This window comes from Colletotrichum higginsianum (genome assembly GCF_001672515.1).
Source record: "Colletotrichum higginsianum IMI 349063 chromosome 7 map unlocalized unitig_7, whole genome shotgun sequence".
NCBI lineage: Eukaryota > Fungi > Ascomycota > Sordariomycetes > Glomerellales > Glomerellaceae > Colletotrichum > Colletotrichum higginsianum.
In genome coordinates this window covers 1,371,345-1,383,957 of record NW_017263917.1, presented here as the reverse complement: position 1 = coordinate 1,383,957, position 12,613 = coordinate 1,371,345, and the positions used below count along the sequence as shown (strand labels likewise).

At 58.4% G+C, this 12,613-nt stretch overlaps 3 protein-coding genes across 3 annotated transcripts; 2 read left to right on the top strand and 1 right to left on the bottom strand.

The window, feature by feature from the left end:
• Nucleotides 1–2,490: 2,490 nt before the first annotated feature.
• Nucleotides 2,491–3,720, top strand: CH63R_10094 (KOW domain-containing protein; the record flags this gene model as incomplete). Its single annotated transcript, XM_018305068.1, has 2 exons — nt 2,491–2,928; nt 3,016–3,720. 2 exons carry the CDS (start codon nt 2,491–2,493, stop codon nt 3,718–3,720), a joined length of 1,143 nt encoding a protein of 380 aa, XP_018154492.1.
• A 277-nt stretch (nt 3,721–3,997) lies between these two features.
• On the bottom strand, nt 3,998–8,370 carry CH63R_10093 (Elongator complex protein 1; the record flags this gene model as incomplete). Its single annotated transcript, XM_018305067.1, has 4 exons — nt 3,998–5,690; nt 5,749–6,091; nt 6,147–7,921; nt 8,195–8,370. The coding sequence occupies 4 exons, from the start codon at nt 8,368–8,370 to the stop codon at nt 3,998–4,000; spliced, it is 3,987 nt and encodes a 1,328-aa protein (XP_018154491.1).
• Nucleotides 8,371–9,962: 1,592 nt separating this feature from the next.
• CH63R_10092 (uncharacterized protein) lies at nt 9,963–11,090 on the top strand (the record flags this gene model as incomplete). Its single annotated transcript, XM_018305066.1, has 1 exon — nt 9,963–11,090. One exon carries the CDS (start codon nt 9,963–9,965, stop codon nt 11,088–11,090), a length of 1,128 nt encoding a protein of 375 aa, XP_018154490.1.
• Nucleotides 11,091–12,613: the final 1,523 nt, after the last annotated feature.

Sequence of the window (12,613 nt, the reverse complement as noted above, 5' to 3'; positions counted from 1 at the left end):
CGACACGATAGGCAGGAGGCAGACCTTTGCAGCGAAGGTCACACACCTAGAGTCAAGCCCCCTTTGGATGCTGAGCTGACGTTGGCCTTAGCTACCTACCCGCCAACATAAGAGCACATCGCAGAGTATGCCGTTCCTCTCCTTTCGTTAATCCTCTTCAACACAAAACAAGCCTTCAGTCCTAGTCATGCCAATCCTGTTGCTTTGGAATATTCAAGGACCTGCAACTCCAAAGCACGGATCCAAGCATAGGCAGCAGCACGGGCACGGCGATATGCAGCAGTGGACAAGCTTAATCACCCAGGGATATGAATGCTTTTTCATCCCATGCCCCCTACATCGGCTCCTTTTGCGATGATACTATCACTTCCCCAAGCCTCCTGAATGGAGCATACAACCCATTCAGTACTTCTGAGAGAACCAGCCAAGATCACTGCCTCCAGGGCCCAAGCTTGGACTGAAACCTATTGCGCGGTGGCTTAAATCAGATTATCATTCACGCAGTTCGCGAATGGGCAATCATCGGTCTTGACGGCAGCGACAAACAGTCGCAACGGCGAGAGCCTGCCTACAACCATAGCCACGCACCGGCACCTTAAGTGGCAACCGCAATACTGAGTCCTGAGGGAGTCGAACTTACCACCTAGGTACATACGTCAGTCTCGTCTTGCGTCCTCCGCGGTGATGCCAAGCCACAGAGACGGGTCCCCAAGATTCGTCGTACGGCCAGCGGTGCTTCTATTTCCATGATTGGAGGCTCTCGCAATTAAATCACCTGGGGACCGCCAACGCAGAGCATTCCCACTGCTTGATGACGGCACGCTACCCTGCTCAAACCTCTGGCGTTTGCTGGATCTGGAAAGTCTTAGCCTGCACAAGCCCCAAGCTATCCCTCCACGCTCTCCAGCCATTCGTGCATATGCAGCCAAATGGATAGGTGCGTGGAGGATACGGAGACTGCCAGCCGCCGACGACGATTTTGGTACCACGCGGCCAACCTAAGGTACCGATGTCGACGGGCACAGCAGCAATTCGCTATACTCTGGCACCGAATGGATTGAGGCTCTACCTGCATTTCCTTCCTCACAGGAGCCACGGCAGGAAGACGCAGGGAGGACTGACGCTGACGGGAGCTCGTATTGACTTTGCGTGCATGTACCTCGGAATGACGCCTTGGTAGACACTACCTGCGCCGCATACTGAGGCTGTAGCAGAGTCCTGGATCTAGGACTAGACCCCTGTCACTTCACAGTACTTTACTTCCAGGGACTGTGCGTCGGAATTGGGGACTCGGCTGATGGGCCCGCTGCGCGTCTTTTGACAGGCGTAACGTGCGAGTGACCACGAGTTTGCGTCTGAAGGGATGCGCTAACAGCTTCCATCGTCCGACAACTCAGTATTTGATCATTCCGAAGAAAGAATCCGCGCCCTCTCCAGAGTGGTGAATCGGTAACGAGGCTCAGAATGGTGTGCAGATGTCTTGGCCGTTAGCCACTGGGGAAACCAATTCTACAAGCCCCGTGAGCTGGGGAAGGGGTCTAAAGAGAGACCCTCTAGCACAGTTGCGGGACGTCTTAACCCAAGGTATCCTACGACCATGTTCTACCAGATGAGAGAACCCTGGGTTGAGTTGTTCAAGATGTACTGCCCAGACACATGCCGCATCAGCCTCGCTCCAGCAGGCATGGAAGTCAGCAGCATTACGCCGTCGATAACAGTAGACAATGATTCCATGACCCTCACCCTCATCACGAAGACAATATCCGCATCTTCCCTCTCCCATGTCTGTTCTGGGACATGGCGTGTGAAGGATCATCGTGGATCCCACAAGATGGTATCAATGGCCTGAGATGTCCTGGGGACGACAATTATTGCTGCTGTGCTAGTGTGTGGTCAGCGCATGTTGCAGCATCAGGGGCTTCCCAATGTCACCGCCACCACGCTGTTCGGCCGTTTTCTCTTTCGTTTGCGTTCGAGAAGGCGTCTGGTTAGGGTTTCGTTATCGAGACAAGCGCCGGCACGATCATGCGCATTTGGGACTGTGAATGCCCCCTAGCCAAGTGTCCCGGCGGATACTTACCGACATCTCCGCTGGGACCGGGGATTTTTGGGGGGGGGGGGGTTACTCATCCATCCATCATCTGTCAATCTCATGCTTGGCACGCAAGGAGAATGGGATGGTGACCGCGTTGGACGGATCTCGTGCTCGGAGAGTCGGCGTCTCTGATTTTCCGAGAAACAGCAGTCCCCGGCTCCGCTGTGGCTGCAGGGGTCGTGGGAGCTCCCGACCCCGTCTGAAATTTCCAAATCACCAATTCAAGGACGTCGACGACAGACCACCGCGGCTTCAGCTTCGCCGACGCCCTCCGTTCCGAAACTCGCTGCCGAACTCCACGAACGTCGACAATCCCTGAAAGTCGGCCAAACGATTCGAACGAGGCCCGAATTGACCCCTAGCTGGCGGCGAAGCCAGTCCGCTCCCCTCCGACGATGCAGAAACTCATCAAGCGCACGGCCCAGGCCGAGAAGCAGGTCGCCCGCCGTATGAAGAAGCGCTCCCGCGGCGAGATCGGCTCCGAGAAGGCACAGCGCTTCAGGGACCAGCGCAACCAGCTCACGGAGCTCAACCAGGACGTCAAGAACGCCCGTCTCGCCCGCAACGAGAAATGGGCACTTGGTCCCCTGGCCCCGCGCCGCGACTTTTTCGACAGCTACGGAGCCTTCGAAACGAACAGACAGGGACGCTCGACGGCTCTCAAGCCCGAGGAGGTTGAGGCGCGCTGCGCCTGGGCCGGTGGTTGCCAGTACCTGAACATTGCCGTCAATGACCGCGTGGTGCTTCTCGAAGGCCCTGACAAGGGCAAGATCGACCGCATTGCTAGCATCAACCTCGAGTACGGCACCGTGGTGCTGAAGGAGATCGCAAAGGTAGACCGACGATAGATCCTCTCTACTTCAACCCATGAGAAGACAGCGTATGATGGAGCTTGTAGCTGACCAATTGCCCTCCTCTAGGCCACCGTCGCTGTCCCCGAAACCTTTCAAAGTATCCTCGACGCTCCCACAACGCAAAACACATCCGTGAACATCCCCATCTCGGCGATCCGTCTCGTCCACCCCATCGTCGACCCCGAGACCGGCGTCGCCCGCGACGTCGTAGTCCGTCAGCTCGCCCGCGGCCCCGTCAAGTGGTCCCGCAACACTGGCTGGCGCGCTTGGACGCGTTACATCCCCGGCGCCAACATCGCCATTCCCTGGCCAGAGCGCGACATCCCCGTCCGCGAGGACCTACCCGGCGATACGACGCGGGTCGATGTCGAGCAGATCACTTTCGTGCCGACGCTCCTATCCCCACCCATGCCCGTGTCCGTCATTGACGAGCTGCGCAACAAGTACTCGCGCTTCCGTACCCGCCACGAGGACGACTACATCCTCCGCAAGGAGGCCGAAGAGGCCGAGAAGAAGGCCCTCAAGAAGGCGTCGGCCGACGCCCTCGCCTCCATGCGTACCCCAATCCAAGAGTTCAACCGCCAGCAGCGCGAGGCCCGTCGCGCCCGCGGCGAGCCCGAGCTGACGACGGACATGCTACAGCGCATCGGCGAGATCATCGCAAGGAACAAGGCCGCCGTCACGGGTGCTTCCGCGCCGAAACCCAATATTTCCGACGTTTCTGCCGTGGCGGCGGAAGCGAGCACGGAGAGCCACCCCCCGCCTCAATAAGGGGGGCGTTTGTCGTGGGCGCGGGTGTCGGTTGAAAGTTGTAAAAGATTACAAAACATACCTACCTAAGAAAAAAAGGAAGGCCGAGGCCGAGATGTAGCATGTATGAACAGCCGTAGTAGAATTCTCAAATGTGCAATATCCTACTTTTAGTAGGACACCCACAAAGACTGGTCGAAAAGGCTGGTCTATGTTTATTTTTATTTTATTTTACCCCTTACGCCTTTCGTCACGATAAGGTACATGTCCGTCGGGCACACTCGCGTCTTCTCAACGTCTATGACCCCAGCAACGTCAGCTTCTGGAACGCGCTCAGCGCAGGCGGCTCTAGCTTCTTGGCCCTCGCCTCCAGGTGCTCCTGGAAGACGGCGTCGCCGCCGGAAGCCATGTACGTCTCGCCGTCGGGCCCGACCATGGCCTCGCCCTCGTGCTCCTCATTGCCGCCGGCGAACACCTCACGCACCGCCGCCTTGCACCCCTCGACAACCTCGGCCATGAGCGCCTCCACCGCGCGCGCGCGCTCCGTCATGCCGCGCCTCACGAGCGCGAAGACGAGGCGTCCGACCTCGTCCTTGGCGCCGCCCTCGACGCGCTCAACGAGCCTGCGGACGCTGTTGACGAGATACTCCTCCTCGTAGACGGTACCCTTGCGGCCGCGGGCGCGCTTCTTCTCCTCGCGCTTGCGGTTCTTGGAGGTCGCGCGCGACACGCCCGTGCCCACGGTCCCGACGCTGCCGTCTTTGCCCGTGTACCGAGTGAACAAACTGGCGCTGGTGCTGATGCGTGATGACGCCGCCACTGAGACGTCGTCGGGGATGTCGCCACCCGCGCCGCCGCCGGGGCGCTCGCCCTCGTAGAAGGCGAGCGGGTCCTCGGCGGCCTTCCTGCGGAGCTCCGCGACACGCGGCACCTGGGCGAGGAGCTGGGACTTGCAGTCGGCGAGAAACTCGGTGCTGCTGCTCAGTGCCTCAACAAGACCACCGTCGAAGGTTGTCGGAAGGAGGTCCGCCCGGCGCTCGCGAGCGATGAGGCGGAGGGCCTCGGCGAAGTGGTAGCCCTTGCAGAGACACTTGACGGCGGTCTCGAGGGAGGCGAGGTAGTCGACGTGGATCGTGGCTGCGGCGGCGTATTCCTTGCCCTCCCAGAGGGCGTCCGCGAGGGAAGAGGCCAGCTCCGTTATGGTCTCCTCGGAGGGTGGGGGCGTTTGCTGCTGTGCGGCGAAGAGACACTCGCGCCAGCACGTTACGCCGGCCTGGCGGTAGCAGCTAGTGGCCTTGTTGAAGTTCTGAAGGGTCTCGTAAGCGAGACCGGCGTCGCGGTACTTCGATTTGGACTCGAGGTAGGCCGCGTACAGACCGGTCAGGGCCTGGTGACGCGCCTGGTCGTAACGGTAGAGGGCGAGGGCTTCCTGGTATAGCGCATGCTTGGCGGTGTACGTTGAAAGTTCCTCGAAGGCGTCGAGGGCCTTTAGGTGCGAGAGAGCCTTGGCTCGGCGGTCGAGGTGGTTGTCGATTTCGAACTTACGGCGCAGGTCGGGCAGGTTGTGGAGATTTTGGATGAAGGGGAGGTACTCCCTCGGATCGCGCTGCGATTGCTGGGCGACGAGCAAGGCGAGGTCGAGGTTGTACAGGCCGAGGGCGTTGTCGTAGAGGCGGTTGACGTCGACGAGGAAGCAGATGTGCTCGACGGCCTTCTCTGCCACCTTCTCGTCTTCCTGCATCAGCTCTGCGACGAGGGTCAGGCCGTCGTCGAGGGCTGGCGGGACCTTGCAGACATGTGCTGTGATGATGTTCTGCAGGTTCGTGCTCTTCTTGCTCTGCAGGCTCTTGAGGATAGCGTCACAGATCTTGTTGACCTTGGACTTGGCGGAGAGGTCTGCAGGTGCTGCGGCTGGGGCTTCTGCCGATGTCTCGAGAGATCTGGTTATGCGTTTTGTGTCCTTGTACATGGTCTGAGTGACATCCTCATCTCTGTTGCAAGTCAGTTCCACGTCCTTCTAGGGACCAGACTAGGCATATGAGCACTCACCTGAGAGATGACAAAAACAGGTCTATGTACGAGATGTCCTTGAGTTGGTCAAGGAAGAGACCAACGTTAGACAGGAACTGGCTCGGCTGGTGATCGTAGAGAATATTCATGTCAACCCTCTGCGTGCGGCAGAAGGCAAACGCCCTGCCATAGTTCTTCTCATCTACAAGCTGTCTGATACCCGCAACAACCATGGCTCGGGGAAATATGGTTTCAAGGTTGCCTCTCGGCATCTGAAGAACCAAGTTCATATTGGTCGGCATGGCGGTGATGAGACGTGCACCACGTTCGATGCTGCGGCATCGCTCGTCGATCTCCGGGTCGTCTCCGGGGACCTCCATCTCTGTGAACAGGTCAATATCTCTTTGAGTGTGGCTGCAAAGTACAAGTCGACTCACCCTCAGGGTCCACCAGGTGAACAAACTTGAGGAAATGGTTGTTGGTCGTGAAGATGATGTGCGCGGGGGTAAGGACAAACGACGTGCAGTTCTTCGCCAACTGCCTCGAGTTGGCATAGAGGTGACCGTTTCTGGTCATGCCAATGCCGACGCTCCGCCCATTGATGCTCCGCACCTCACACCACGGAAGCTGGGTTGACAGCTGCGTTCCAAAAAGCTCAGGGACTTGCTTGCCAACCAGTCTGTAAAGCTTCCCCGAGCGGTCTTGTGCGCAGGACTCAACCCCTGAGTCGACCTCGTGGCTGAAAATCGACGAGAACGTCTCGTTGGTCCTGAGCTGAGTGACCCCTGACGCGATAAGCGAGGAAGCCTCAACGGTGTAAGTCTCGAGCTTTAGTCCCTCCTCGGAGACAAGGACCTGGCACTCGGCCGGGCCAGAGAATGCAGCCTGCAGGGGAACCCTGGTCTTGGCACCTGGATCGAACGCGATCTTGACCAACTCCTTCGGTTTCGTCGACCGATCGCCCTTGGTCTGCCACTCGTACACATCCAGACCCTTTCGATGCAAGACCGCCATGAGCGAGTTGCTGGGATCAAACACGACGTCGACGATGCTAGCCGCAAAGTCGAGCTCAAATAAGGCCATGGGTGGCGGAACGTTGGCGGTCCTTAAGGGGGTCAACTTCACCGTCTGGCCGTCGACGACCGCAACGGCTCCGTGGTCATTGGGTGGGCTCATGGAGCCACGGGACACGGCGAAGATGTACTCGGCGACGTTGACGACAGCTGCACACTTCGTTAGTATATCACTAGCCATGGAAAAAGGGGAAAACCGACACGACGTAGCGGCGACGAAACGCAGCGGCTTCTCGGGGTGCCACGCCAACCCAGAAAACGCAGACGTCAGCGGCACCTCCTGCTTCAGATACCAGTGATAGTTGCCCGTCGTCCACAGCTGTATCCTGTCACTCAGAACCACGGCCAGAACGGTCGAGTCGGAATTCCACTCCAAACCAATCTTCTTGTGGACACTCAGGGGCCCATCGGCGCTGCGCAGCGTGAACTGGCCATGTCTCAAACCGTTCCTCTCAAAGAAGACGACATCCGTCCGGTCCTCGAGCCGCTGGATGCCCGCAATGAGGTTTCCGGATGGTCTCCAGCTCAGACCCGCCTCAAGATGATCTACGGGCTCGCTGACGCTGTCGAGAACGCCCTCGCGCGAGTACACCCTCACAACCCTCCTTGCGCCACCGGCGACAGAGTTGACGGCAACATACGCGCCGTCACCCCTCCAGCTGACGGTCGCGGCGCCGTCCTCGTTGACGCTCGGCAGGCCCTCGTCCACCTTTTCAGGAATCGTCGGGTCGCGCAGGGCCTTGGCGCCCTTGCCCTGGAACTGAGTCTCCTTCTTGCCCCAGCCGACGGAGACGTGCTTCGACAGCCTCAGGTCGTCGGGCGTCATGGCAACGTCGGCGATGGGGTCGAAGGTGCGGCCCATGAAAACGGCGTTGCCCTCCTTGGTGACGACGACGAGCAGCTCCTCGTCCGGGGACCAGCGGGCGGAGGAGATGCCAGCATCAATGGAGCCGACGATCTCGATCTGGACGTCGCCATCGCGGCCGGCATCGTCCTCTTGCACGGTAACGATGTCGCCGCCCTCGAGGATGACGCAGGTGGTGAGGGTGTCGGCGAAGTGGTGTAGGCTGACTACCTTGTCCGCGGGCAGGTCCGGGCTCGGGCTCGGCGCATCCCAGCTCGTGACGGTGTGTGATTTACTACGAGGCCGTGTTAGTGAGTCGTCCGGGTCCGAGTCTCTCACACGCCTTCATCGACCAAGCCACGCACTCAGCCCCATAGTCAAGATACCCTCCAGAACAGGGACAAGAATCAGTCTAGTCCAGGTAGATTAAGCAAAGGGGGCCAAGGATGAAGGAAACACGTGTGGATGAAGAAGAAAAAAAAAACCACGGGTCAGAGGCAGGATAGTGAAACAGAGTAGTAGCAAAAGATAGAAACATGACAAGATTTAAAAAGAAACGGCGCCACACATTTGCTGCTCTTGGTGGTGGTCCGACAGCCTCACCAGCTCAACGGTGGCTTTTGCCTCTGTCGGTCCAGTCGTGCAGAGAAGCTCGTCTTTGGCGGGGTCCCAGCAGCACGCCGTGACTGTGACGTCCTGTTGCTGCTCCCAGGCGCTGAACCGGATGTTGCGCAAGTTCCGCATGTTGTGTGGCCTCTGCTTAGAGCGCAATGCCGCTCTGGAGCATGAAGAAGAAAGAGGGGGCGAAGGGTTTAGTCGGTCAAGTCGGTGTTATGCTCCGGGAGCTCACGGGCAGCTTCGGTCGCGAGATTTGCTGTGCGAGGCAGGCGTCGTCGTCGTTTGTCGATCGTATCTGCGCTATCCGTCACTGCGACTTTTTTTTTCGGTACTTTATTTTTATTTTATTTCACTTTTGCCCCTCTTCGTTCGCTGAAAATGAAAAATATCAATGCGCTTGTTGCAGTGCCCGCCGCCAGCTGCCAGCCGCCTTATCCAAAAGGCGCCCTCCACCAGTGGCCACGCGACGGTATCGCTAGTATAATTGGTACGGAGTACCTTGGCGGGGTCCAAGCTGCCCCTCTGGCCGCTCCCAACGTGTAGAAACTGCGTACCCGTATCCGTAGACCAGAGGAAGAAGGCCTTCTCTAGTAGTGAAATTCAGGGGAACAGCAAACAGCCCGCGTAAGCCACACTTTCCCACTTGAGTCACCCAGGCCTGCCAGGCTCGCCTCTCCCATGATTTTCTCGGTGCTAGCATCCAACCAAGCGATAAAAATATTCAAAAATTGCGCTTGAGCTTCTCTAGCCAGCTAGTTCCATTACCTAGCCCGCCTTTGCCGGAACGGAGCTTCTCGTGACGGCCATTTCCGAAGTCTCCAACGTGAAGCAAGCATGAACCTCTCACAGCATCCCCCTCGATGCAATGCATATCCAGGGAGCGAGGGAGAAGGATGCCATTGATCGCACGTTGCCCAAAACCTCTCGCCTGACCCGACGCGCAGCCGGACTCTCCTACGCATAAGAAACAAGACAGACAGACGTCTCTTGCAAGCCTCCTCGTACCAGAGTCAGCTCACCTCGTCACATTTTTTCGCACGAGGGCCAAAAAGGGGCCTAGAAGCGGCTTCGGCGCCCGGCGCTTCTGCTTCTGAATGCCAATGGTTTGCATGATGGATTCGGGTACGGGTACTTCCCGATGCATAGGATTACCCGAGCGCACCCATGTACCGAGGTACCTACGTAATCATGCATTCCATCCTATCCCCGGTTCCAATCACCGCACAATCCTCCTTTCCATCTTCCGCCCATTCCCCACAGAGGAGAACCCGAGCCCGGCTAGCAAATCACAGGCAAGCCGATCCCTCGGTAGCCAAAAGTCTGCTGTGCCCCGGATTTTGCCATTAGCGCATATGCCTTTTTTTGCATTCCTCCTTGCATCTGCTGTTGTTACTGGTGCAGTGGTGCTCCTGCTGCTGCTGCTGCTGCTTCTGTCGCTGCCCGTCAATGGCCGTCCCTGCCCGCGTTTCCCTCAACAAGCTTCCCAACCCTTTTTAAAGGACTGGAGCGAAACCACCCGAACTCCTAACCCTTCCCCTCCTCTCCTTCCCCAGTTGCATGCTTGTCCGCCTCCCATTTACGCCTGTCGGACCAAACTCACTACACAGTATTACCTAACCCTTGTTCATTCTGTCGTCGCTTATCAGTTTGCTGCTCCCCCCGGTCTTCTCAGGCCGACCAGACGACAAGCTCGACAAAAAGCCGAATCAGCAACAACCATGGAAGAGGCTTACAAGCAGTATGCGAACCAAGCGCGTCGGAAGAACCGCTCCAGCGCGAACCTCAACCACCTCTCCCTCGCCCCCTTCACCTCGAGGCTGCCCCTCCAGGACGACGATGCCCTCCCCGAACACCTAACCTCGCCGCACCACAGCACGTCCTACCTGCAGGGCAAGTCCGCCCCCACAACGCCGGGCCTGCTATCCCGCTCGCCCGTCCGCCGCTCCTCCGTTCCGCACGCCGACCTCCCTAAGAGCAAGTCGGCCACGCACCTGACGCCTACCGCCAGCGACCGAAAACCACACAGCCGCAAGTCCGTCTCCGGCACCACCTCGCCGACCGTACGTCGCCGCAAGGACAAGGATGACTTCTCGGTCGGGGATCGAAACGACAGCGATTGGCTTCTAAGGACCGGCGCCCTCATCAGCAACGAGAACCGCGAGTTCAAGGGACAGGCCTGGCTGGTGTCGAGGCAGAGCTCCACGAGCTTGACGGGCATGCGGGACGCGGATGAGGAGGCGTTTGAGAGGGAACTGGCCCGGGAGCGGGAGCTCGCCAGCCGCCGGAGCAGCCGGCGCGGCAGTCTCGCTGACTTGGAGGGGTCGTACACCCATTCCGCCAGGCCTAGTCGTCCTGGGAGCCGGTCAGCTAGCAGAGTCGGCACCCGAAGCCAGATGTTGACGCCCATGGAGCGCCACTCGCTGGACGAGGGATACTTCCCTCGCCACGAAGGCGACGACTACGTCGCCGGCCCCGACTTTGTCAACCTCGACGAGCAGTTCGAGTCCTTTGAGTTCGACACGACCCAGGACGACGAGGCTGCCGTCAGAAGGCTCGTCAAGGGCGAAAGAGCCGGGAGCGCGTCATGGGTCGGCAACATCCTAGGATGGCCGTTGTTCGCTGTCGAGGAGAACGAGGAAGAGTCGGATGACGAAGATGTCGAAGGCGACTTTGAAGTTGAAGGGGACGAAGAGGGGTCGCAGGAGCTCCACCGCTCGTGGTCAGCCCGCCATTTTGAGGGTGTTACCGACACCCCGGGAGAACGGATCCCGCCCCCAAAGGCCAACGAGGGTGGCTGGCAGGACGCGGCATGGCTGCTCAGTGTGGCCACCAAAGTTCTGTTGTGAAATTGACCGGGTGGGAGGGAGTATCCGTAAGGGGGATAAGTGTGACGAGAATTTTTTGTCCCCATGAAAAGATTAATCGCACCATGAACCCCGCCAAGGGGGAATCGGCCGCCGGGCCCCTCGAGAACGGTGATGTGGGTATCGTCGCAGCCCTAGCAGGACTGAAGCTTCACCGTTAGACTAATTGAGAACCCCCCGGCAGCCGAAAATCTGCAGGGTATGTCTGTTTGCTCAATGGCCCCACGTTCGCGTTTTTCTGTCGGGTCCTTGGGAAGGCTAGACGTGCCGCGAGGAGCAGCTCCCGTCCGCATGTCGGAGTCGAAGTTGGAGCCCAACCTCTAACGCGCCTGCTGGCCACCATGGCAGCCCTTCTCCCAACCCTAGTGATTGGGCGTGTATTTCGAAGTACGAGCATCTCTTATGTCAAAAGACCGACCCTGCAAGGTAGATGAAGCCTCGCTCAGTGTGACGACACCAACGGCGCGTTCTTCAACCGGCGTAGTTCGATTTTATGTTCCAGTAGCCTACCCTCCACAGCCGGTTTGAACTTCAGTTGTATGTTAAAACAGTGTTCGTCGTTGAATACCTTATGGTTCTATGCCGGAATGGCAGGGGTCACGTGACTTTCCACACCGAGCGAGACGCGGGACCGGGTCTCCATCCCGGTTTCGGTCAGATCGTACGGATGTAGGGACTCCAGCTCCACTCAGCTCACCGCGGGGACAATCGCATCTAGACGGAGCCGACCAGACAGAACATTGACTTTTCCCCTCTTTTGGGTCGGGGGCCCGTCGCCTAGAATGAAAGGGCAAAAAAGCCTAAACCAACAAAATCGGCGCCCCATCCGGTTGACCAACGAAAATGCGCCGATTTCGTCTGAACCATCGTCTCGAGGCTTGCCAGCTCCCCCCCCCCCCAAGAAAAAAAAGGGCGATGGTGGCCGGCCAAGCCGGCATGGGGAGACTACTGGCCGCATGGTAGCCCGTAGGCCCCCCGAAAAACAGGTTTTGGAAGCATCACCTCGCACTTGCATGCAGCTGCTGGCGGGAATCTCGTGCTGTCTCTCGCAGATTGACTCTAGAGCACGAGACGGTGAGCGAAAGAGAAGCGGTGCCACGTCTCGTCAGCCAAACCTCACCTCACCCAAAGATCAACACTCCCACCACGTTTCTGCCGTGGCTCGCAGTCCCCCGCAGTTGGACGAGCGGCGTTCTCGTGTGAGTAGTGTCAATTTCATGTCAGTGGTGGGGCGGGTGCCATCGGGAATTATGGAGCTTAGTTCCGACCGCGCAACGGAGAGGTGAGGTCATTGGACCGAAGCTTGGGCCTTAGGAGTTAAGAAAACGCTTGACCTTTATGGGCCCCAACTAACGGCCTGAGTCATCAGCGGCAAAAACACCCTTTTAGCCACGAACTTAACCAGCAGTTACTGTCTGCTGTAACAGCTTGATAAATACCATGACACTCTATAAGCTTCAATTGAGCCATGTCTTGTCGAGGGAGTTAAGAAAACGTATGCAGCT